General features: G+C 45.5%; 1 protein-coding gene across 5 annotated transcripts; it reads right to left on the bottom strand.

Moving 5' to 3' along the window:
- Positions 1–163: 163 nt before the first annotated feature.
- JSRP1 (junctional sarcoplasmic reticulum protein 1) lies at positions 164–20,124 on the bottom strand. 5 transcript variants are annotated; one of them, XM_066635755.1, is made up of 8 exons: positions 19,751–19,834; positions 9,004–9,136; positions 8,061–8,110; positions 5,334–5,691; positions 4,618–4,761; positions 4,403–4,497; positions 3,512–4,004; positions 164–458 (listed from the first exon to the last, which is right to left on the bottom strand). In XM_066635755.1, exons 2-8 carry the CDS (start codon positions 9,113–9,115, stop codon positions 382–384), a joined length of 1,329 nt encoding a protein of 442 aa, XP_066491852.1. In that variant the 5' UTR covers positions 9,116–9,136; positions 19,751–19,834; the 3' UTR covers positions 164–381. The 5 variants fall into 5 exon arrangements, with proteins under 5 accessions (XP_066491852.1, XP_066491850.1, XP_066491849.1 ...); XM_066635753.1 differs by lacking the exons at positions 164–458; positions 19,751–19,834 and adding an exon at positions 20,087–20,124 and having other exon boundaries at positions 919–4,004; XM_066635752.1 differs by lacking the exon at positions 164–458 and having other exon boundaries at positions 919–4,004.
- Between the last annotated feature and the right edge of the window lie 5,086 nt (positions 20,125–25,210).

The raw sequence follows: 25,210 nt of genomic DNA, 5'->3' as shown, positions 1-25,210 counted from the left end.
CCTTGAGCATGTACAAAGTTATTTGTTAACCCTCCATAATTACTGACAGCCTCAGAAGATTAGACCTCTTCTTTTCTTTGGCTGTGTTGACATTCCTTTCCCAATCTCTTGAAATAGTTCAAAACGATACCAATGTGCTGGGAGGGACAACACACCAAACAGATTTCAGAAGTTTTTGAAACTTTTATTTAAATATATATTTATAAACAGATTTAAGCCATGGGGGTATGTGTGAAAAAGTTCTTTGAGGCTGTGTTGCTGGCCAGTCTTTTGTTGTTAAACGATTGCTGTTCCTCTATTTTGCTTCTATGTCAAGCTGACACACAATGGGCAATAGTGGAGGCTTGTCCTTTTTCTACATTGTGTTTACTATACAGAAAATCATATACACTTTTCCAAGTCTCTGTTTTTCTTCAGGGCACAAAATTCCTGTCCATGTTTTATTATGCGGTTCCCTCCTGTGACAAGGGAAGAAACAAAATGGCTAATATGTATCATAACTCTCAAGTTCTTGGAGGACAGGATTTTCATTTTAAGCAAGCAGAAAACCTCTGGATTGTGTTAAATGAAATTAACAGCCCAATCCTATCCTCCTCCTCTGCCGCTGGTGCAGCCACACCAAAAATGGGCATGCTGTATCCAGTGGTGGTGGGTAGATTGAGAAGGTTAGAGGGAAAAGGGGGTTTAAATCCCCTTACACCTCCATAAGCCTCCTGCTCCACAGTGACTCCCCTAGGACCTGCACCAGTGATTCACTGGAGCAAGTCAGAGGAAAGAAAGGGGGTGAGGAGGCTGCCTGTGGAGGGGATAGGATTTGCTGTGTGACATCACCACAAGATCCACTCACAGCCTCCACACCCCTGTTCTGCCCCCCCTCCCTGCCCAGTTCCATCCCCTCCCCACCCTCATTTCCCCCCATCCAGCCCCCTGTTGGCTTACATGCCCTGGCAGGTGGCCAGCAATACCCCAACACACAAGGGAAGGCTCCAACCTTCCCCCTAGCACTCAGGCAGTGCACTATACAGTGTGCTGCCAGAGTGCATTTTATGGGTGTTTTGCAGCAGTCACCACCAGAAGAATGTGTGTTCCACTGGTGGCAGAACCCAATAGGAATGGGCTGTAAGCCAAAGGACTGGTTTTTGCATATCATTTTGGAGAAATTATCATACCCACAACTTAACTGTATGAATCTGGATATAGATGAGTCTGCCTGATCAGATGTGCTGTGAAATCTAGAATTCTTAAGAGGAGGGCTGGATTAGCTGGCAATCCAGACCTGTTTATAATATGCTCACATGTCACATTTTGCTTGTGGCTTGAAATGGTATCTTGGTTCCACCACTGTCACAACAAAAATTCCCATAGATTCATGCTTGAGAGTGAAGAAAATCAAGAGTTTTGCGATACCCTAAAGCAGTGTTTCTCAAACTGTGGGTCGGGACCCACTACATGGATCGTGAACCAATTTCAGGTGGGTCCCCATTCATTTCAGTATTTCATTTTTAATATATTAGACTTGATGCTACCAAGGTATGTGACTGCATTTGGGGAAATGTTACAGACCTGTACTTTTAACAAGCTACTATGTATATTCTTTTAACAAAGAATAGTAAATGGGACTTGCTCCTGGGTAAGTGTGGGTAGGATTTAGCCTGGGATTGTTAAAAATTTTCCTGCTTGATGATGTCACTTCTGGTCATGACATCACTTCCGGTGGGCCCTGAGAAGATTCTCATTCTAAAAAGTGGGTCCCGGTGCTAAATGTGTGAGAACCACTGCCCTAAAGATTAACCAAAATTTATAGCAAGGACCAGAATTCACTTGATCAGATGCAAAAAGTGCTTATCCTCTATTTGCAGCTATTTATGTGTATAGAAGAGAAGTAAAACATCCCTAGCATGTTTACTCAGTAGGAAGTCCCCCTGTGTTCCATGGGGCTGGCTTCCAGGTGAGTGTGCAAAGGATTTCAATGTGCAGCCTTAATTTCTTACACTAGAAACTCGGGTCTTGTATGTTTTGATTTGCACAGCACATGGTTTATTTTTTACAACTGCAAAAAATACTGAGGTTTGGGGTAGCGGAACTCAAATTTGGGCTCCAGAGATTACTTTTTCCATCTTAAGAAAGAAAGAGGATTTAGAATATCACAGTGAACACTGAGCTTTGTTGATATTTGCATCTGAATTCTGCAAGGTTCCTGAGGAGTGGTGGTATCATTTCCTTATTCTAGTGCTTGTGGTTTACTTCCATTTCTGCTTCAGTTGTACTGTAAACCCTTCTGAAAAGAGACTTGTTTCATCTTGTGCAAGAAAAAAAAAACACAGGAGAGATAATTCTCCAACAAAATAGGAGAGTCCAAAGAGCAATGGTTAAAAACCCCCACACTGACTCAAAGAAACATAGAGAAGGATGAAGTAAATGGTAAGGTTTCACCAAACGAAAATATTTTCCCTAGTTCTGGCTACAGTAAATACTCAAATGTGCATTTTATATGATGCGTGCTCAGTTGTCTATACAGTGGCATAGCTAGAGGGGGTGCAAAGCACTAAGTTTTACGGGGAGCCCCACTGCAACGTGCAAGTGGCCCCTCCACCTGCCCTTCGGAGCCATTCTGGGCAGTGGGAGCTTTGTAACCCCTCTAGCTACACCACTGTGTCTATGCTAATACACCACCATAGGGTAAGCACTACCCAGCATTTGCCTATTCACTGACATCCTCTCAAATGCAGTACTGTTCAAGGAACCAACAGTTCAAATGTTTCAGCTGTAAGGTTTGGAGCAAAGAGGTTTCAGGCGACAATACCCCTGGGTGTGTGAGTCAACCATGAGCCAAGTTTTAACTTCCTCTCTGCAACAGTTAGTAATATCTAGCAATCAAGGCCTTGCCCTTCATCACCAACAAAGGCCAATTGAAGCACTGCAACCTCCCACAGTGGTGGGGAAGGATGATCTTCTATTCCCCATTTTTTTGCAGCCAGGGAAATCAAGGCACAGTACAGTAACAAAAAAGGTCACCAGGGAGGCAGGAGATATAGCAGGGTGGGGATGAGACTGATCTCCCATGGCTGGCTGAGTCCTAAGCTGTGTGCCAAGAGCCTGCTGCTGCTACCATATCCGTAATAAGTGCAAGGCATGGAACAAAGCTTATTGCAGGGAGGGCGGGGTCTAGGTGGAAGCAAAACCTACAGAGGCAAAAGCAGGAGGCATGGACCAAACTGCTTAAAGCGAGAGTGCGTGTCTCTTTGTGCTTGGCAGTTGTTCCTTCCTGCCCCAACTTGCAAAGGGTGGCAGGAGGCAAGAGGTATCTCACAGCTCCATCTGCTATTGCAGGGCAAACGGTGGGTTCGTCAGTCGTGCCTCTTGCCCTCCTGGAACTTGTGCTTCCCAAACTTATGGGCACCGTCCTTGTGGGGGGAGAAGAATGGGCGTTGCACCTGCCAGGTTTTCCTGTCCTTGTGCTCGTGGGGGTGGGGCTTAGAGTCCCGTATGTACTTGGTGGGGCGGCCCTTGCCTTTGTCATGTTCCTCCTTGTGGCGACCCTTCCCGTCGCCCTCCGGGTGTCGCTCTCGCTTGTACTCCTTGGAGTGGGGTGCTTCATGTTTATGGTGGTGGCGCTTTCCTTCCTCCCGCTGATGTGGCTCCTCCTTTCCTTTACCCTCCCGACGATGGCGCTTGCCAAAGTGGTGCTTCTCTTCCTCCTCCTTGTGCCCTCGGAAGGCCTTGTCTTTGGAGGGCTTTTCCCTCCTTGCTCTCTCCCGGCTCTTCTTTGGTTCTACCTTGGCTGCTGGTTCCTCTTCCTCATCTTTCGTTGGCTCTTCTTCTTCCTCATCTTCCTCCTCCTCTTCTATTTCTATTGGTGCAGGTTCTTCCTCCTCCTCCTCCTGTTCTATTGACTCCTCCTCTGTTTCTATTAGTTCCTCTTCCTCCTCCTCCTCCTCCTCTATTTCTGGTAGTTCATCTAAACCTGACCAGTTAAACCATCGCTCATAAAACCACAGCTGTTCCTAGAAGGGAAAGAAACATAAAGCATAAACTCCTGGGATATGGCTATTAACTGTAGATGCTAAAGAGAAACATAAAGATGGTAACCCTGACCTTCCATACTGGAAGTGACACAGAGTGGGGGAGGCAGGAAAATGGCGCCCCTTTGGACCAGTCCCTGGATATGGACATTTATGTTGAGACCCACTTGAACATACACCATGTTGTCTTATACATAACCAGACTCCTGCTCCATCTAGCCAAGAACTATCTGATCTGATTGGTAGCAGCATTTCAGATGGGGATCTTTCCCAGTCTCATCTGAACATGCAGCCACCAGCTGAGCCTGGGAACTTCTGCTATGGGTAGAAACCCTTTCACTGGAACAGTGTCCTCTCCTATGCCTGTTATCAAGACTCACCAGTTCGCCGCCACTGCCTTCATGAGGGCTGCCTTCTTGTAGAGTCCATGCACGAAGTTCTGCCTCGAGAATGTCTCCGCCAAATTCTATTATGTCTGCAAAATGAGGGATGTTGGGTGAGCTCCAAGTTGAGGGTTTATGTGTGCAGGTGGGTAGGATGGAGTGTAGAGGGTGTCCTGGGGGTATCAGTCATGAATGATGCTCTCTTCTCTTACCTTGGACCACCTGGCAGCCCACACTGAGGAGAGCAATGAAGGAGGCCACAAGAATGCATTTGTTCAAGGTCAGCCCTTCCCAAGGGAGTGTGTCCTTTGCAGGCCCAGCAACAGTTTTCCTCTTGATGGGGGCAGTTCTTGGAGCTTCCAAGAGAAAACAAGAAGGAGGAATGAAGAATCCAGGCCCACCACTGCCCGCCAGAACCTGTTTCCAGTTGCTCTTGAGGGCCTTTATAATGTGACTTTAGGATAAGAACATAAGCAGAGACCTGCTGTGTCAAACCAAAGGTTTGTCTACAGCAGGAGTGTCAAACTTGTTTCATACAGAGGGAAGATGTTAGCATTTGTGGTGCCTGCTGAGGGCCAGAAGTGACATCATTAAGTGGAAAGCCAATGATGACCAGAAGTAAGCACTTTGTTCTCACACAGAAACTCATTAGCTGCAAAGAAGAGAAAAACATTCTTCTTAAGACCAGAGACTGGCCATGAAGAGCCCACCTCCTCCAGGGAGCGCCCCTCCCTGTCCCTTTTAGGCTTGTGACATGAAGGATGCTGTCTAAAGATGACACTTTGCGGTCATCATAGGTGATAAGAAACAAGGAGTGTGGTGTGTTTAGCCTTGACCCCCAATCTCCCAGTTCTGGTATTCACTTAAGTCCACCCACACCACCTCAGTTTGGATGGCTGCCACATATAATCAACAAAGACCTCCATACCTGGAGCTGCTGGACGTGCTTTCTCAGCTGGCTTCTCTACACGCAGTGTCTTCTCTGCCACCTTTTCAACCCTGGGTGCTTTTTCTGGTGCTTTCTCCATCCTCAGTGGCTTCTCAGCTGCCTTCTCTACCCCTGTCAACTTTTCCACCCGGGGCGTCCTCTCAGCCACCTTTTCGGCCCTCAGTACTTTTTCCGCCACCTGTTCAGCCCGGGGAAGTTTCTCGGGCGCTCTGGAGGGACCTGGCTCTTTCTCAACCTCTGGAGGCACAGCTAGGGTGGGCTCAGTCATGCTGTCCACAAACTCATCCAGATCTTGCTCAATGACGTGAAGCTTGTTTGCCTCTGCCTTCTCTAGGCCCTGAAATATGAATGAAAAACCTGGTGTGCAACAGTGGAGCTTCAGGGTGTATTCTCACCCATGACCCTAAAAACACATTCACAGTTTTTTAAATCCTGCAGCTATAAGTCAAATGGAAAACCAGGACTGGCTAGAATGTTGAGACTGGGAGGAAGGTCTGGTTTTTGTTAAACTGTTTGGTTTACAAGGAGGAGACAAGAAACAGATTTTCTTGTGTATATTCTAGATTATATAAGAGAGGCAGTTCCACACTAGAGGCCTTTAGGCATTGCTGTTCTGGACACAGAATTGCCACAGAGGTTCCATGTGCCACTGAATATACCATTATATTATTCTGCTGTGGCCAGGATCATTCTGTAATGTCCCACCCACAAGTGCCCCATGCAGCAAAGGTCACTTCCAATGTTAATTAAAAGTCCCCCTTTTGCAGGGTCAGGCTATGTTATTGCTTTCAGTGGAGCTGGGGGTTAGTGGCTTGGGGGGGGGTGTTTTTGACCCTCTAGCAAAATGTTAAAAAAATACTTAACATTGTTTACATATAAATGCATGGTTTTTAAACCGAAAACAGGAAACTTCAAGTTCTCTTGACTTGTAAGAGGGAAGAGAAAGTGACAAATGACCTGGCCCTTCTGTCCACCTGCCATGCATGTTTTCCTTTGGCACTTGGCTCTGAAGTGCTGTTAGGCCTTTGGTTTTCTCCTCCAGCAGAGATATGTGAGCTCATACAGCAGTGATTTTTGGATATGCTGCCAAGCATGTGCTCTCATCCAAAGGACTAGTTCCGAACCAAATGTAACTCAGTGGTCATAAATGGCACAGATACAGCAAAAATCTAGGCACTTGGGGAGAAGTTCAGGATCTCAGGGTGTGACTAGAAGTTTCTGAATTTGCAGCCTCGCCTGTCTTAGGACTCCAGGGAAAGGAAGAAAATCTCAGGGGAGATCTGAATTGTCACCCTGAATTGAATTGTCACCCTGAATTGTCACCCATCAGGCTCCTCCCTTTTTACACTAGGCTCTACCTCCTGATCTTCTGGGTACCCTTAGCTCCCAAGGGCCTACCCCTCACACATCAGGGTCTGAGGGCCCAATCCTATCCAAGTACCCGTGCAGCTGCAATGCAGCCTGATGGTAAGGGAACAAATGTTCTCATATCTTGAGGCAGACTCTGTGCCTGTCTCCCCACCAGAGGATGCAGTGCATAGCCCATTGGATGGTTGCACTGGCTCTGGAAAATTGGATAGGATTAGGCTCTGAATCGCCATTGACCTGGCAACCCTAGCTCATCTCCATCGAAAGCTGTCAGTGACTAGGTATCACCCCATCCCACCCAGCTCCAATCTCTAATCCAGTGTTCTTCAACCCTGGGGTTGGGACCCCAATGGGGTTGCAAAGCCTCAGTTGCGGAAATTTGTGGAAAAGAAAAGGGATGAAGACCACTGGACTAGAGCAGGGGTGCCCAAACCCCGGCCCTTGGGCCACTTGCAGCCCTTGAGGCCTCTCAATGCAGCCCTCAGGGAGCCCCCAGTCTCCAATGAGTCTCTGGCCCTCCAGAGATTTGTTGGAGCCCGCACTGGCCCGACGCAACTGCTCACAGCATGAGGGCGACTGCTTGACCTCTTAGGCGACAGCTCACCTGTGTGAGCTGTGGGATAAGGGTTAACTCCACTGCTTGCTGTTTCACGTCTGTGATGCAGTAGTGGCAGCAAAGAAAAGGCCAGCCTTGCTTTGTGCAAGGCCTTTTATAGACCTTGAGCTATTGCAAGACCGTCATTCATTCGTATAAATTCATCTTTAATATATTAATTTATGTAAACATATGTAAATTTATTCAAATTTTAAATTTGAATTTATTCTTTTTTCCCCCAGCCCCCAACATAGAGAGCTGATGTGGCCCTCCTGCCAAAAACTTTGGACACCCTTGGACTAGAGCACCACCAGGTAAAGGGGGAGGCATCTGGCGTTACCCCTTCAGGTACCAGGAGATTGTGTCCCAGTCCTGCTCAAGTTCTTAATTGTGCTCAGTTGTGCTAAAACAGCTTTCACCCATGCCAAGTTTCATGGTAACATTTCCTGTTCTCTCTAATAAGAATATCTGGTTACAATGAACAGATCTGGGAGGCCATTACAAGGTGGGGAGTAGGTGGTGATGGGGGCAGGGATGAGAGAATAGGATCCCGGGAGGGGGGGCAGATTGAAGGTGGAGTCCCCAGTTTATTCTGTATTTATTTATTGGGGTTGTGGCATGAAAAATGTTGAAGACCACTGCTGAAAGCTATCTGGTCCTATTCCCTCACATACTTCAAACCCTCAAGTACTGAGAAGTCGTGGTAGGAAACTTTTTTTAAAAGTGTCATGTGGATTACTTACATTTGGGGTATTGTTTACCTCCTCTTTACTCGCAGGTACCTCAGAATCTGCTAAAAAACACACAAGGAAATCAACGCTGCTAGAACTCATGGATGTTATAGAAACCACCTTCTGCCACACAGACCTGCCTGGCTCTTACAGTTTGCCTCAGTCACCCTGCTTTCTGTCCTGGCCTTCATGAGATTAGGTAGATGAATTAGGCCTTCTAGGTGATGGCACTGAAATTAAGAAAATCCTTTCTGGTGGAGGTCCACCCTGCTCCCTCATTAACTTTTTTCTTTTATTTTTAATCAGTTTTTAATGCTGAATCTTTTATCTTAAATTATGAATTCTGACTTCTAGTTTCTGTACTGCTGTCTGCTTTAAGATTTACTGGTGTTGTCTTATAGTATCATAGAAAAGTGAAATAAAAATAAATTAAACTGAGGCTGCAATAGCAGACACAATTACCTGGAAGTAAACTATTAAACTATTAATGGGACTTCAGAGTGAACATGCATAGGATTGTGCTGTTATTCATGGATGTAGATTCTTTTTCTAGAACTCTGTAAGCAACTTGGGGAAGGGGCCTGTTTTCTCTTTGTAAAGAATGATGTACAGGGATGGTGTATATAAATACTGCTACTAACAATAACAAATACCTTTAATTAAATTTGTGTTTTTCTGGAATTCAGAGGCATTTTTAAACACTGGTAGGAGGTGAGGGGCAGGACATCTTCCATTCTATGTTAGGGTTGCTTTTTTCTTTTCCTGCAAGGCTCATGTGCTGTCAAAGGGAACTGTATGCCAGAAATTCCATAGGTTAAGAATTCACTAGCAGAAAAGGCAAGAACTTCATCTATTGAACTTCATCTATTGTGTCTTCGACACAGCTGTTAAGAGGCATGGGAGCCCTCTCAGAAAAAGACAGTGGCAGTCCTATGCTGCATATAAGAGAATATACCTGCTTTTTGGTCCCCCTTAAACTGTTTGCTTTCCTTCTGAACTGGCACATCTGTTAAAGAGTCTGGATCTTGCTTGTTTGTCTCCAAAACCTTGTAGGGTCCTGTTGCCATATCACCTCTCCTTGCTAAACACTACAAGGTAAGAAGACACAGATGTATTATCAATTATCAGAACTGGTTAATTTAAAAAACACATTCAAAAATGTTGAAAACCCAAATGACTGCAACCTTTGTTCAATGTCTGAAAGGTAAAAGGTGAAACTGCCTTCCTATCTTTTTGTAATTAAGGCTCAAAACTTAACCAATTTTCCAGTACTGGCATAGCTGTGCCAAGGGGATGTGCGGTACATCCTTTCCTTGGAGTTGTGTTGCCCTCATGTTGGTGCTGGAAAGTGGGTTAGGATTGCACCCTAACCAATTAGTGCAGAATGCGGCAGCCCATGTGGTCACTGGAGCTAGGCGGTTTGACTCGGCCAGTCCGCTTCTCTGGGGACTACATTGGCTGCCCATTCGTTTCCGGGCCCAATTCAAGGTGCTGGTTTTGACCTTTAAAGCCCTATACTGCTCTGGACCAGGCTATCTTAGAGATCGCCTACTCCCGTACAATCTGGCTCATCCTCTCAGGTCATCAGAGAAGGCCTTTTTACAAGGGCCACCGCCCAAGGAGGTTCGTGGGGCGGCGACAAGAAATAGGGCCTTCTCAGTAGTGGCACCAATGTTGTGGAACTCCCTTCCCCTTGACTTGAGAATGGCTCCCTCTCTTGAGCTTTTTGGGCGAGGCCTGAAGACCCTGCTCTTTAAACAAGCCTTCTGATTCCATGGCCTTTTTAACACTTTTATACATCTTTTAGTTTCTTTTTGACAGGCTGGATTCCTCTATGATTTGCTGTTTTATGCTCTTTTTATTCTGACTTTATTCTGACTACTGTTTTTTATGGCCTCTGTTAATGTGTTTTTAATATGTTTTTATCTGTGTTAAATCATGCTTTTTAAAATTGTTTTTACATGTTGTAAGCCACCCTGGGTCCCTTTCAGGGAAAAGGGCGGGATACAAATAAAGTTGTTTATTATTATTATTATTATTATTATTATTATAGCTGTGATATTCTGGAATATACATAATTAAACTGCTCAAGGTAAAGGTGTACAACAGCATTTCTCAACCTATGGTACTTGGTAACGGTGGTACTTGAGGTGGTGTCTGGTACTACACAAGGGACCACCAGACAGCGAGAACAGCAGTGCAACGTGACAAGCAACACTAGGAGGCTTGGCAGGTAGAGCTCCAGTGTGCACTTTTTGCGCACTTGAAGAAGCCCTCTTAATTGCCCTGAACCTCTTACCAGTGTTTGTTGCATTGGGTCTGGCCTCCCAATTCAGAAGTAACTGGTGATGGCATCATCACCAGTTACTTCCAATAGGTGGACTATGCAAAGTGGTATGGCAGGGGACAAACATTGAGGAATGCTGGCATAGAAGATGATAAACATTGACAGTCTCTGTGTCTTCTAAGGCCACAACTGAGAGAAAATTGGTCATGCCTAAACTTTGTGAGACTCAATGGTTCAAGCTTGTCACAAAACCTGATTCCAGCAGGTTGGTTTTTGTAGATGATAGTTCTCTAGTTTGCTGTTACCTTCCCCCCCCCCCCCACTATCCTGTTTCTGTACTGCAGCAGCTTTGTATGTATTTAATTCCCTCTTTCAGTTATTCTTCCAGTCAGGTCTTTTTGGACAAGAATCAAGTTATTTAAAATCTGGAGTTACTTTTTAAAGAAACTGAACACTGCAAGGTGTGGGTGGCTGTGTGTGCAAGGAGCAGGGGCGGGGGGGGGAATATCCCAAGCCTTTAAAGGACAGTAAAATTTCTCTGCTGGACACACCAAAGCTTCATTCACACTTGGACACATAAGATTGAGAGTCTGTGTGCTCATCGTTCAAAACCCCACTGCAGTTTTCTAAGAATAGGGGTGTGAAACCCTAGGATCTTGGACAGCGTCCAATTGGGTAATGCTGTCCCAATTCTCCCAAGTCTTTCATTCCCCAGCAGTTGTTGCGAGACATAAGAGTCTGCTCCAGACACTTCCCACCTCACCCACCCCAATGGTCAACTGCTGCTGCTTTATATTGTTCACAGCAGCACGTGTGACGACACCCCTTGGGAGATAAAAAAATCAACAATGGTGTTTTTGTTGTTTGTTTTGGGGCCAGTTGACAGGAAAGCAAGCAGAATAAAAGCCTTCTGCAACGTGTGTGAAATAAGGGAGGAAGTTGACATAGTGATTCCTTGTATGGACATGCTTATAACTCCCCTGTTTCTTCCTTCGGAATGCTGGAGAGATTGCCCTGTTTTATCTCTTTGTGTGTATATGCATGTGCTCATGCAGCATGCCCTGACATCAGTTAGGCATTACCCACAGCTCCTTCAAAACCTCTGGTACCTGTAATGACATGCCAATGGCTGCCCCCCCTTACTTAGTGAAGTGCCAGCATCTGCTTTTCCTGTTCTCTGAATGGAAAAGAGGGGGACCCAATGGAAGAGGAACTGTGTAAGAAAGGAGAGTTGTGGGCTAGAGTGTTGGACTGTCAGAGATAGTCTAACCCACCACTTTCTTCCACTTCATCCCCCTTCCACTCCATCTCCTCTTTTCCAATCCAGAGAACAGAAGGGGAGAAGCAGTGGAAGCAAACGGGTGCATGGAATGGGTGCCCCTGCACCAACTACTGCCTGAGGCGACCACTTTACTCAACTTAATAGATGAGCTGGCCCATACCACAGCAGTTGGAATTTGGAGCTCAGGGCCAAAACAATTCCTTGAGGAAAATAAAATTCCTGACAGCTGAGGGAAACCAATTTTCCCCCTGAAATAAGGCTGGAGGCACATATTTGCTCTCACACCCAAAAAAGGTTCCCTTGCAATAGTCAGAGTATGTGTGTATGTAAGAGAGAAAACGTGCATTAAGGTTCTCTTGAGTGCAGGAGAAAGAATTACTTCCCTTTGGGAAAGACTTGCTCAGATGAACCAAATTTATCTGCAATATGAGATTAAAAATATTTACCTAACTGGTTTGTAAGGATTGCAAGACAACACATGTAAAACACTTTGAACACTCAACATGTACAAATGCTTATTTTTAATTCATTACTGTTATTAAATCATCTGAGATCAAGATTCTCCCTCAGTTGTTAGTGCTTGTTTAACTTCTGGATGTTGTTTATTTTTATCTCTGACTACATTTAGAGAGGTCCACTTCCTGTGCCTCTCTGACCACCCAATCCTATGCAAGTCTTCTCAGAAATAAATCCCATTCTCATCAATGGGGCTTACTTCCAGTGAAGTAAGCCTGAGTTACTTTCTGTCCTGGCATGACTCCTCTGAAGACAGGTAACTGAGCTGCATCTCTGCACTGGGGGAAATAAGGACCTAGACAGTGACCTGGTCCCAGTCAAGTTGAATTGGAAGGAGACAAGGCAAAATTGGGCAATCATGCAGATTTGCAGTTGGCAGCCTCCTCCATTGCTGATTCTGCTGTCTTTCTGCCAGTGGTGTACCTAGCCCATCTGTCACCCAGGGCAAACTAACATTTTGGCGCCCCCTTGATTTAATTAATTAATTAAATTTATTATTATTACTGTACTATAAAAGATAGCAATGTAAAAATGGTAGATGGAATAACTTTAGCTTACAAAAACTTATGCCACATTACTTTGTTAGGGCACAATCCTAAGCAAGTCTACTCAGAAGTAAGTCCTGTTGTGTTCAATTGGTCCTACTCCCAGGAAAGTGAGGTTAGGATTGCAGCCTTATGGCCCAATCCTATCCAACTTTCCAGCACCAGTGCATCTGCAATGCAGTCCCAAACTAAGGGAACAAATGTTCCCATACCTTGAGGAGGCTTCTGTGTCTGCCTCCCCACCACAGGATGAAGTGCATGCCCCACTAGCATAGCTGCACTGCCACTTGAAAATTGGATAGGACTGGGCCCTAAGTTGTCAAAGGGTCGTGAATATTTTACAGTCTTGGCACATCTCCCACACATTCAGTTCTGTCTTAAGTAGCAATATGAACTCTGAAAATATCTGATCAAAAGCATTCTCTCAGAGACAACTGCATCCTAAAGTGTTCTGTCTCTTTAAAATGCAATGTAAGAAGTTGCCCTAAATCATAATCCTGAGCACATTTATTTGGAAACACTGAAATAAATTAAATTTACTTGCAAGGTAAAGGTGTTTGGGTCCATAGAGTTAGGTATACCATGTTATTCTAATATGAAATCTGTAATGCTCAGAATGGTGCATTTGCACAGGATATTTTTCAGGGACTAAAATCAGTGCATCTAATTCTGCAAGCCTGTCATAAAACACCACCTTTTTTTCTGGGGCATAGTTCCCTAACCCCAGCCAGGGGGCTGGGGATAAGAATAGGCCCTCAGTTTGGCTGTACTTGTCTTAAGAGGTGACTAAACAGCCACCGGGTAGATGGGACTCGTTAGCCTGGAAAGGCAGCTCATCTGAGAAAAGGAAAACTCTGATCCCAAACCTCCACTGCCTTATGGCTACATCCAGTTATGGAAAAGGCTTCAGGAGTCAACCTCGAGGCAAAATCCAGAACTGGAGTCCCTAAGGCAGTTCATGGCTGAACACAGTCACGTTCTGGCAACTCCTGCAACGCCACTGGAACCAACGGTACTGGCTTCTGCCTTTCCATTGGACCATTTCAGGACATGGAGAGGGGGGATTTGCTGCATGGAAGACAGTCTGTCCTCCATATCTATCTTACCCAGGCTTCACGCACTGGAGAGGACACTGTTCTGGAACCACTATTCAGAGCACGATACCATAGTCTTCCGAGACTGAAGGATGCCAACATTAGTTCCCTATGTTTCTAGTTTTGCATTTGACAGAAACACAGATCTCTCCTAAGCAAATATGCCCAGAAAATGACCCTGCCCTCATATGATATTTAAATCAGGCACAAAACAAAGGTGCTGCTAAACAGTTACAAACACACTCAAACAGCTTTGATTGGCAGAGTGGCCATGCTTCCTAAAATGTGCACAGCACTCATGAAATTGGTAGGAAACTCCAGGGCTAGCCCAGGCTAGGAGGCAAAGGCTGCAATCCTAATCACATTTTCCTGAGAGTAAGCCCCATTGAACAAAATAGGACCTACTTTTGAGTAGACCTGGTTAGGATTGTGCCCAAACAGGATCATTGAGCCAGATTTCTGCTTCTCTAGCAAGGCCATACCGCACTTACTGTGGAAGCCTGCTTTGGGTCCCATCCCCACATGTCTCCTATGCCTTTAACAGTGATATTCTACGACAGGCAAGAATTCAGTTGTTCTTTTTGCACCAGAGAGAAGCTCTGGGAATTAAGTTCAAGGTTGGAGAGACTGGGATTCTCTCATGTCAAAGCAACAGAAGAGAAGTTGAAGAGCTGCCTCTGTTCTCTCCCCCCCCCCCAGCAGTTTCACCATGAAGCATCCTTTAATTTTCCCCACCCACCATCCCTTTTTTTGGTGCTTAACATTAAACATGTTAATGAACTGAAAAGGAATGTTTGTTCATGCTTTGGTTCGAATGTGTGTCAATTGTGTATGTTGGGGGAGGGTGCCTAACAGCTTTCCACTGTGCCAGGGACTTCTCAAAAAGTCACCTTTGCCTGGGGTGGGCTCCTTTTTAGATAGCTAAGACCCCCAAGCCCCTCCTTCCAGAGGATGCACACTTCTAGTGGGAAGAAAAAGTTCTTAATGGAAGGAGCTGACTTTCAGGCTGCAATCCTCTATGTCAGTGGTGGTTCTGGAACTTTTCTGGCTCTGGCTCCCCAGATCCTTGTGGCCATTGGTCACAGCTCCCCATTACAACACCTCACCTCAGTTACCCCCAAAATGGGGATGAAGGTATTATAATTATACACTAGAAGCAAAAAAACAACTGCTAGCAGTTTGAGGCTACATTCCTAACCACACTTACCTGACAGTAAGCCCCATTGAACAAAATAGAACTTACTTTTGAGTAGACCTGGTTAGGATTGTGCCCAGAGTTTGTTAGCAGCACACCTGAAGGGTTTTGGAAAGGGAGGGGAGGAAGTGATGAATTTGCTAGAGGAGGGAAAACTTTTTGTGTTTATCTGCTAATTGCAAACTGATGCAAACTGAGACCCAGAGACTGTTCAGCTGCAATCCTAACCTCACTTTCCTGGGAGTAAGTCCCATTGAACACAATAGGACTTATTTCTGAGTAGACCTAGCTAGGATTGTGCCTTTTGTCTTACAATAGCAGCCAACATGGGAAGCCCCCCCCCCCCCCCCCACAGGAGGCAAAAGGGGATGGCTGAAAAGGAATGGGTATTATTATTTTTTAATCAATTTTTGGAGGCAAAGCTATCAAGAGTGGCTTTTTTTTCTTTTTTGAAGGGGGTGGAAAAAGAGAAAGGTGAAGATCCTCAGTTAAGCTGTCACAGACCCCAAGCCTATGTAGGTCTACTCAGAAGTAAGTCCCATTTGAGTCAATGGGGCTTACTCCCAGGAAAGTGTGGAAAGGATTGCAGCCACACAGAGCAAGATTACAACTCACCCCAAAGTAGATGGGTGCTGCTCACACACATACACCCCAGCAGATGCAAATGCCACCCCTGTTCCGCCCAGGCAAGACAGAGGAATGCAGGCTGTGGCAGTTGGACACCCTGAACAGGCTGGGCTCCCTCCTTCCCAAGCAGAGGAAAGCACTGTGCTGCCTGTACTTACTGTTCCCTCTCAGTTTGAAGCCTACCAGGAGTACACCCTCTGCTGATGAGATGCAGCACCTCCGTGGCTGCCCAGCCAGCCTTCTCTCCCACCTCCCCCCCCCACTTCACACTGCCCCACCCACCTCATTCACAGCTGCAGAAAAGCAGCAAGTCAGCAGGCAGCACGTGCAGCAGAGCAGCTAAGGCCACCTCTCTCCTCCAGATGCCTCATGACGCCCTTGGAGGCTAGCCATGCCTTCCCAGGGATTGAATACCTCAGCTCCACATAGTTACCTGGTAGTAAGACCCATTGAACACAACAGGACTTACTTTGAGCATTTTGCTGCTTTTCCAGCAGAGATAATAAGTGCCCCTTCTCCTTTAAGAAAAGGACAAAGGGTGAGGCTGGTGGAGGTGCCCCCAGAGCGTCAGTGCTGGGGCATTTAACCCATTTGCCCCGCCCTAGGTCTGCCAGTGCTTTCTGCATGAGGAATAATTTAGAGCAGAGACAAGATAGAATTACTTGTTCCTTAAAGAGACTGAGTGGAAGGTGCCAAAGCCAGGACAGTAACTCATGCAGAGGGCAATCTCTCCAGATGGTGAGTCACTCTGCTGCTACATACTCCATAATGTACAGATGTGCAGAATTATATGTCCCCAGTGCAGTTTGATTCGGAAGGTGGCAGAGTCAAAGCAGTGATATACAGAGAAGCAGCAGGCAATCCCATTTGTGACTAGGTATACTCTGCTTATATAGAAGGCTTTACCTTATTTTACATGTCACATTTCTATTCTCTCACAGCATGCAGCTTGGGAAACTTATTAGCTACTTATTATTCAGATAACTTGTGGTCAACCACAGAAAAAAACCAATTCCTGCAATGGCTTTATGTCCCTTCTCAGGTATTTTTGAATTTGAAAGTCCTGTGGGCTTCTGACAACCATTTCAACACTGCCCCTAAACTGCATCTAGATGGAGAAGAACTGCTCCATCATGAGTGGTGCTTCACAGCATGGCAGATAAAACTTGGTCCCACTGTCATGGTGACCACATGGCACTACCTCACCTGGCCTAACCCTCACTGAAAGTGGAGATGGGGAGGGGCATGCAACAGTGGAAAGGATGGGACCATATGGCTGCTTGGCCTTTCAAAAGAGACTCAGTTTGGGGAATGAAGGCGCAGAGTAGGTAAGTCAACTTCTGTGCACACCTGCCACTTTGGTGATGGAGGTGGTATCTGAAAAGTGATACCCTCAAAAGGTGATATCTGGAAGAGGTTAAAAATTGGCCTATGAACATTTGAGGCTGAGGGCTTCCAAGGCAGGGCTCATGCAGGGGGAAATATATTCTAAATAAATTGTACAGTTATAAATTGATGGAGGGTGCTACTTTCATAAACTGAGACTCTGCACCAAAGTACATAAATATTGCTTTTGGGTCAGCACCATGGAATGGCATCACGATGGTTGACAGGCTGGAAACGGATAAAGGTTTTCAGAAAATACCTTCCCATTTGTCAATGTCAACACTTTTCAACCTGGTTTGTTTGTTTGCAAGGACCACCTTGAGTGGGTCCCACCACAGCTATCAGAGATGGCAGCAGCTATGCCCAGGAGTGGGCAGCTAGGCTTCTCTCTGTGCCTTTCTTCCCTGAACTGTGCCCTTTTTGAAATGCCAGGCAGCTGCATAGCCACATCATGCCCACAGATGCAACCCCTGCCACCTTCACTTCCAGCAGGATGGGACACAGAGGTGGGATAATGCCATGTGCTCAACATTGCAGAGGGGCCAAGCACTACCTGCCATCTTTTGAAGTACCACTGGTGGTACTAGGACTGCTAGCTGAAAAGCATTGAGGGCTCTCTGCTAGAAAGAGGCCTTTCCCACCCCTGCTACCCAAGATCCCTTTTTAACTGAAGGCCCTTCTAGGTTCAAAACAAGCAAAAGAAAAATTAAAACCATGCAAAAAGCAAAAAGAAAAATTAAAAACCATAACGATTAGAACACCACATTTTTTTAAAATTGCAAATATAATTCTCAATGTTCTAACAGGAACAGAAGTGCTACTGGCTGTAGGCATCTCACCACTGGCTTTAAAATAAAAGCCATTTGGCAGTCCTATGTGCTTGTTTAACAGGGAGGGGAGTCACTGACTCAGCAGATGTTCCCCTTTGAACTTCAGGCTCTCCACCTGCTCCAAGCATAGGTCTCTCTCTCAATCTCCTCCTCCTTCAATCAAACCACTACATTCGGAGTAGCAACCAAATCTGTGTGCCTCCTGTGTATCTACCCACCCCAGCCATGTTCTCTACCAAGGGAGCTGAAAACAAACAATTTCAATTTGCAGTACTGAAGAGAGGAGATTAAACTAAACCAAACTAAATCAAATGCAAAACAGCTAAACATATTTAGACCAAGATAACAGCACTGCTTGCTGAAGCTTAGATTTTGGTGAACTTCCAGCATGAGGCAGTTCCATCGCTGGTAAATAGTCAAAATAAGAATTTCTCTGTATTCTGAAAGGCCATAGTGAGTGACCCAAGGCAAGAGAGTACATCTCCAAAACAATGTCCAATGAGTTGCTGTGTTGATTTGAAGTCAGCAATTAGGGAGACCTGGGCTAAATTGGTCTTGGGTCTCCAAAAGACATTGGGAGAGGGATAATAAAGGCACCAAGATGAGTTCTGAGTACCATGGGAGGGAGACTGGCAAATCATTTGATGTGACCTGTGGGTCACATCACACACGCAGTGTGTGTGTGTGTGTGCTGCAAGGTCTATTTGTCATCATGGGGCAGCAGCAGGAAAGGGGGGAGAGACAGGGAGAGTCCTGGAGGTGAGGGAGGATGAGTGTACACTTACAGACAGCTGGTCAAGAAGGGCTTGATCTATGCAGTGCATACACAACCACCCTGAGCAATGCAATGAAACCACCAGTGGTCTACGCTGGAGCAACCCAAAGGAAGCGGCATCTGCCTCAACAGATACACAGACTGGGTCCTCTTGCTCAGTGGAGGCAGTTGGTATGTGCATGAGACTTGCCCCTCTCCCTGAGAATCACAGCACATGGCACCACCACATGGGACACTGCTGATAATAACTAGCAGGTTATGGAAACCCGTTCCAGGAAATATGACAAGGAAGCGCATGTCACTGGGGCTCGTCACTGGCTGCTGCAGCATTTTGGAGCACAACTCAGACTGCTGGGGCTTTCCTTTAAAGCCCTATATGGCTTAGAACTTGGATTTGAAGAATCATCTAGCCTCATACAAACCTGCCTACAACTGAGGTCATTTTTTGAGGCTCTTTTCCAGGTGCCTTCACCTTTGGAGGTTTGGTGAGCCTTTTAGGTTGTGACGCCCCCTCATTGGACTGCTCTCCCCAGGGAGGCTTGCTTGACACCAACTCTTTGGCATGTCTTTTTATTTTTCCAGGCCTCTTTAAGCATAATTCAAAATGACTGGAATTCTGCAGCTGGTTGTGGTTTTAGTTCTGCTCTTTTAATGTGCCTTTTTAAAAAATACATTGGATTTTACTGATCAGGTTGATCAGTTTGCATATTGTTGTAAGCTCTCTGGAGAGTGACTGCCCTGAAGGATTGGGGGTGGGGGGGAGAGGAAATCTAAATATTTTGAATAAAGCTCCCCAAGACCCTTTTAGTTTCTGTGAACAAAAACTTCCCACATGTGGCATGAGACACCCCTTGCAATGTGCCTCTGTGCACAGAGAAGTATTGAGGCCTCCCCCCCACCCATCCAGGAGATTTTGCAATATATGGGCCTTCTCTTTGCCAACCATCATAACAAAGCTGTTTTGACAGCAAAGTGATTAATATACCAGACCTTTTCCCAAACCTTTTAAATTGCTGAAAAGTGGGCAGGCACGGAGGCTGCTGCCAAAACTTGCCTCCTTCTTTTCTGTCTTCCACTGACAGTAGTTGTGCTGTCAGAAAAATGCCTTCATATGTTAAACACCTGGGGTTAGTTTGTTTCAAAAAGAAAAAGGAGAGAAAAATACCTTTCTACCTTCAGGCCTGCATTTAATTGTTCATATAAACCTGCCCGGCAGCTCTCGAAGCACTGAAGTGGGCCTTTGGCGGCTGCTGCTGCTGACTCAACATCAAAGAGTCATCCAAAAATAGCTTCCTTTCCCATCCCGGCCAACCCTTGCAAGGCAGGGGAATTGGTCTCCTGCCTGGCTTTGATCCATCAGCACTTAACCCAGCACACAGAACATGCAAATCCATGTGTTTGGGTTGTCAATTTGGAGCAGATTCTTAAAAACATTTAAAGAACTGTGAGCCCAAAGGATCACAGACACACACAAACACAGGCGCACAAATGTGTTTCATACCTAGGTCTTAAATCCCACCGTCTCGCCTTCAGCTTATCACCCAGATCAGTCTCTATCTCTCTCTCAACCTCTTCTCAGTCTGCATAGCTATAATATACAGCAACAGGTGCCGGATCCTGTCGGAGGAAAATACCAGCCAATCACAGGGAAACTCTCAGCTGCTGCTACTACTTCATTTTTCAGAAGACAAGGAGGTGGTCTGACTTCACCCAAAGTCAGTGGGGGCAGGGGAAGGGGCAGGAACAAAGATTTAAGTGTCAGGGACTTTTTTAAAGTTTTCTTTTAGGATCATGACATCTGCTCTAGGTTAGTCATTTTATAGCTACACCTCAGCAAAAGCAATATGTGTTTTTTTCCAGACACAGGACAGGATCTCAATTGACTCATCCAAAGTCAACCCAAATCAAAATGGAAAGAGGCTGCCATTTTGGGATGCCATGGCCAATTCTGACTCCAAGTGACTGAATGATTGCACTTAGTGATTCACCAGATTCACCAGAGCTGGCCCAAGGCCAGCTGGTGCCAGAGGCAGCACTCTAAATGCTGCCTTCCCCACTTGGTGATGTGCCAGCTATTTCTCCTCCCATCTCCTGGCTTGGTAAAGGAAGAGGGGATACTGCAGAAGGGGAACTATGAAGGAGAGGAAAGTGGTGAGCTAAGATTCTCCTCTCCTCCATACTTCCTCTTCTGCTCTACATTCCTTTTCCAAGCCAGGAAGAGAGGAGGGTAGTGGGCGGATGACGGTGGGTGTTGTAGCATAGCCAGGGGTGGCAGCATGGTAAGTACTGCAGGTGGCACAACATACTGCATAAGTGACCCCTCCCACTTGCTGCTTGTCCAGGCAGCAACGCGGAGGTGCTTGACTACGCGTTGCCATAGCTGCCAGGAATATCTCCGATGGCAAATGGGAGGGGCCACTTACACTGGTGTGGCACCTGCAGTACTTGTTGCACCACCCCCTCTAGCTACGCTACTGGGCAAGTGCTCCTGCCTATCTGCTGTAAGGCGATAAGTTCACTTCCATGAATGCTTCACTTAAAGCCTATGACAAATTAAGGGCACACAAACACTTATGGAATTAATCTAGAACATTCTGCACATGGTATCTTCATGAATGCGTCCAAACAAACAAATATATCTCACACTATCTCAGAGTGTAGAAATTTTGAGGAAGTGGTTGTTTAATGATCTCTGAGTAGCAGAAAGGTGAACGAGCATAAGTGGTGCATTCACTATCTTTTATCCTACATATAATTCAGGTGAATTGGTTCCACAGAAGTGGAGTTATATGCGCATGGTCACAAATGTGATCAAGCATATTCAATCCATGATCCAGATCACTACATTGACAAAACTTTGGAAGGGCTCTCTTGCCAGTCAGCATAAGAAGCAACAGACCCCAACAGGCTCTGGAAAAATTTGATCCCCTTTCAGTGAATTGCCCCAACAACATTCATTTCTTGAGCTTTATAATACCTTGGCTAACTACCTTGTAGGGATGATATGATGATTGTTGAGATAACATCTAATACATTGAATGCTTTAAAGAAGAGTTTCTCAGACTGTGGTTTGGGACCCACTTAGTGGTTCTTGACCTAATTACTGGTGGGTGCCACAGAGCCTCCAGTGAAAACACAGGTAATGGAAAGATCAGATAATGGCCTCAAGTTCAGAGGCTATTCAAAAATCAGATAGCTGCTAACTGCCCTGCAAACAGCTGAACTCCTGCAGTTTGCAAGACAGCTGCTAATTGCCCTGCAAAAAGATGGGCTTCTGCAGTTTGTAAGCTTGTGTAAATATAGGGGGTCAGTTGTATCTGCAGTTTTGGGGCCCATGGATTTCACTATTTACGGAACTTGATCCTCTGGGGTTGGCCCCTCATGAACCCTCCAGAGGTGACTGGAGCTGTGCTCCAGTCAGATCTGGAGGGTGTTCTGAGGCCCATGAAGGTTGCACACTGTCTCCCCAGCCCTCAGAATGCCTTCTGAGAAGCCTTAGAAGGTCACTTCCAGTTTCTGGGGAAAATTGGAAGTCATGTTTAAAGGTCTTAAAAGGCCTTTGCAGGGTTAGGATTCTCTGGTACTCCAAAGGCCTTTTACGGCTTTTAAATATTCTGGTTTTCCTCAAAAACCAGAACTGACCTTCTAAGGCCTCCTGAAGGCCTTAGAAAGTGTTCCAAGGGCCGGGCGGCAGCACACAGCCTCCCCGGTCTTCAGAACATCCTCTGGAGGCAACGGGAGCACAGCTCTTATTGCCTCTGGAGGATCAGAGGGCCCCAAGACTCACAGATGGTTTTCAGTATCCCTGGAATTCCTGCATAGGGAGATAAATGTTTGAGCATCTTTTTCCTGGTGGGATTTTTCCCCAGTCAACAAAAGGTAGTGGGGATAGGTGAAGGCTGGGTCACATAACTAAGCCCCTCAAGCCTTGAGGCTATGTATTAGGGGTACCTCATACAAGAAATTAATCAAAGTTATTTTTTTTCCCTTGCAAATAAATAAATAAATAAATACTTTCAGGATCATCTTTTTTAACAGTCTCATAAAGCTAGGTAAGTCCTGATACAGTGTCATTTTCAGAAGGGGGATCCTGGCGCTAAAATGTTTGGGAACCACAGCTCTAAAGCACCAAATAAATGCTTATTTATTATTGTTGTACAACCAAAAGATACAAGCTGAATGCCTGGTGTTAGTTAATTCAGATTAACCACCACCCCATGCTGATTTTTTTATTCGTTAAATGCATCCTGCTTTCCAAGGACCAGGTCCTCAAAAAGTGTACAACACATAGTGTCGATAGAGGGGGGCAAAACAGTAAGTACTGCAGGCGCTGCTATGTGCCATGTAAGGGCCCAATCCTATCCCATTTTCCAGTGCTGGTGCTGCTGTGCCAATGGGGTATGAACTGCTTCCTGTGTTGGGGAGGCAGTCACAGAGGCCTCCTCAAGGTATGGGAACATTTGTTTCCTTACCATGGGGCTGCATTGCTGCTGCACCGGTGCTGGAAAGTTGGAAAGGATTGGGCTCTAAGTGGCCCCTCCCACCTGCAGTCAGAGCCATTCTGGGCAGCAATGTGCAAGTGTTCACCAACCAAACAGCATCTCCTGAGTGTTGCTGACGATGCCCAGAATGGCTCTGATGGTGAGTGGGAGAGGCCGCTTACATGAAGCGTTGCGATGCCTGCAGTACTTTGCCCCCCTCTAGCTATGCTTCTGGCACAAAATTTTAGAAAGCAAGTTTAGTTTAACTTTCCACTCACTCACTTCCAGTTCCCTTATCCCTTTTTTCTGTTATCCCCCACGATGGAGCATGGGTCTGCTCTAGCTCAGTCCTCCAACCTACCCTTCTTGCACTACTTTGTAATTAAAGAACACTCACACCATTATTCTCTCTGTTCCAATTCTATCTGTAACAGTTGTCCTCAAAGGTAATCAGCCATGCAGTTAATTTCAAGTCTGAGTGAAAGTTATTTCTAGAAGATACCCCACTGCAGAAAAAATTGACAAAAAATCTTATTAGGGTTAGAGCTTATAAGGTTCATATTTCAATTGAAAAAAGTTATCTTGCAACTGAAAATTTTAAAATAAAATGAATATTTTTTAATTTTCTGATTTCATGGACAGATGGCACCACCTTCTGGTGGGAATAGGCATTCTTCTGTGCCAAACTGATCATGCTCTTCTTCCAAATTAATTTCAATTATGTATAAGGGAACTCCAAGGCTGTGCCTAAAATGATCAAGGTAACCAATTTTTCAGATTGCTCTAGTTATACAAAATTGCCAGATTTGCATGCTTTCTTCTTTCAGGGTTTTATTGTTTGAAGAACACCAGAGCAGAAAAAGAGGCAAGGATTGGCAAGGGCATAATTTCAGATAGGGTGAAATGATGAAACAAAACCATTTCAATATGAAATGAAACAAAACCATTTCAGCAAAGATGCTTAGCAAAAAGGCCTGCTCTTCAATATATTCACAATTAAATCCCAAAAGAACTGACACACTTACCTGGGAGTAAGCAATAAGGAGTAAGCAGGCTCCTGAATGGCACCTGGGTCATCTGCAGGGGAGAGCTGCTCCTCTTCACCAGAGGAGATCATCTTGGAGCCCAGATCTAGCTGACTCCTGACCACTAGATGGACCAATAGAAAGTGAAACATACTTCTGAGTAGACGTGCATAGCCGAGTGCTGTAAATGGGGCAATATTTTAAAAAGTCATTTATTTTTATAAAATGTACTGTAATATTTTACTATACGGTACTTAATATTGTAAAACCAGTAGATGGCAGATACCATTTTGGACAAAGCATTTGTCTTTACACTTGTAAATGTTGGGGAAGGCATCTTTCTACTTGATTCTGCTAGTGGTGTCACCCCTGTGTGCACCACCCGGTGCGGCCCGCACCCCCCTAGCGAAGCCACTGCCACTCAGGGCCACATCTGTGTGCTTGGCTCCTTTTTTCTTTTAGGAAAAAAAATCTCAGGGGGTTAGAGGGTTAGTACTGAATCCTGCTGTGGTTATAATCACAATCACCCATAGAAGCTTTATTAATGCCATAAAGAGCATATAGAGGAGTGCGCAATCAAAATTGCAATCGCAGCAGAGGCTAAGTGCTAAAGCCCCCTCCGTATGTTTTTGAGCCATTTCCCATTTTGAGCCCTCCCCTACAAAGCTGCTGGGTTCAATGGAACAAAAAAGTGACACAGTAGAAGTATATTCAACGCTATGGCTCCATATTATGTCTTCTACACAGTGATGTTGCTGGGGGTACTGGGGCAAAGCCCCACATAGGATCTCCTCATGGCATTCCCTGCACACTCCTTCATGAGGCATGCCTGACCTTGGGCGCAAACTAAGTTGCATGATGCCTTGGCACACTCTAGGATAGAAGATGGCATCTGGGAGCAGCTGGATTCCAGCAAAAAAGTTGTGCTTTCCAGATGTGTAATGTACTGCCCCACCACTTGGGGCAGTGACATCATGATATCATGATATCACATGATATTGTGACATCACTTCTGGGTTCTCCACTGGAGGAAGAACAGGGAGCGCAAAGCCGTCAGTGCTTGCTCCTCTGATTAAAATCTGGAAGTGACTGCCTCACGCTGCTCAGCAAGCTTCACAT

This window comes from Tiliqua scincoides, chromosome 8 (assembly GCF_035046505.1).
Source record: "Tiliqua scincoides isolate rTilSci1 chromosome 8, rTilSci1.hap2, whole genome shotgun sequence".
Classification (NCBI taxonomy): domain Eukaryota; kingdom Metazoa; phylum Chordata; class Lepidosauria; order Squamata; family Scincidae; genus Tiliqua; species Tiliqua scincoides.
Note: the sequence above shows the minus strand (reverse complement) of the source record. Positions and strands in the feature narration are given on the sequence as shown.

Excerpts from the sequence above, each read along its gene's own strand:
- JSRP1 (XM_066635753.1), bottom strand. The coding sequence starts at position 9,115 with ATGGCAACAGGACCCTACAAGGTTTTGGAGACAAACAAGCAAGATCCA. Across the intron at positions 8,111-9,003 it reads TAAGGGGGACCAAAAAGCAG|CAGATTCTGAGGTACCTGCG; the intron begins GTATATTCTCTT and ends TGTGTTTTTTAG. Across the intron at positions 4,498-4,617 it reads GGGCTGCCAGGTGGTCCAAG|ACATAATAGAATTTGGCGGA; the intron begins GTAAGAGAAGAG and ends CTCATTTTGCAG.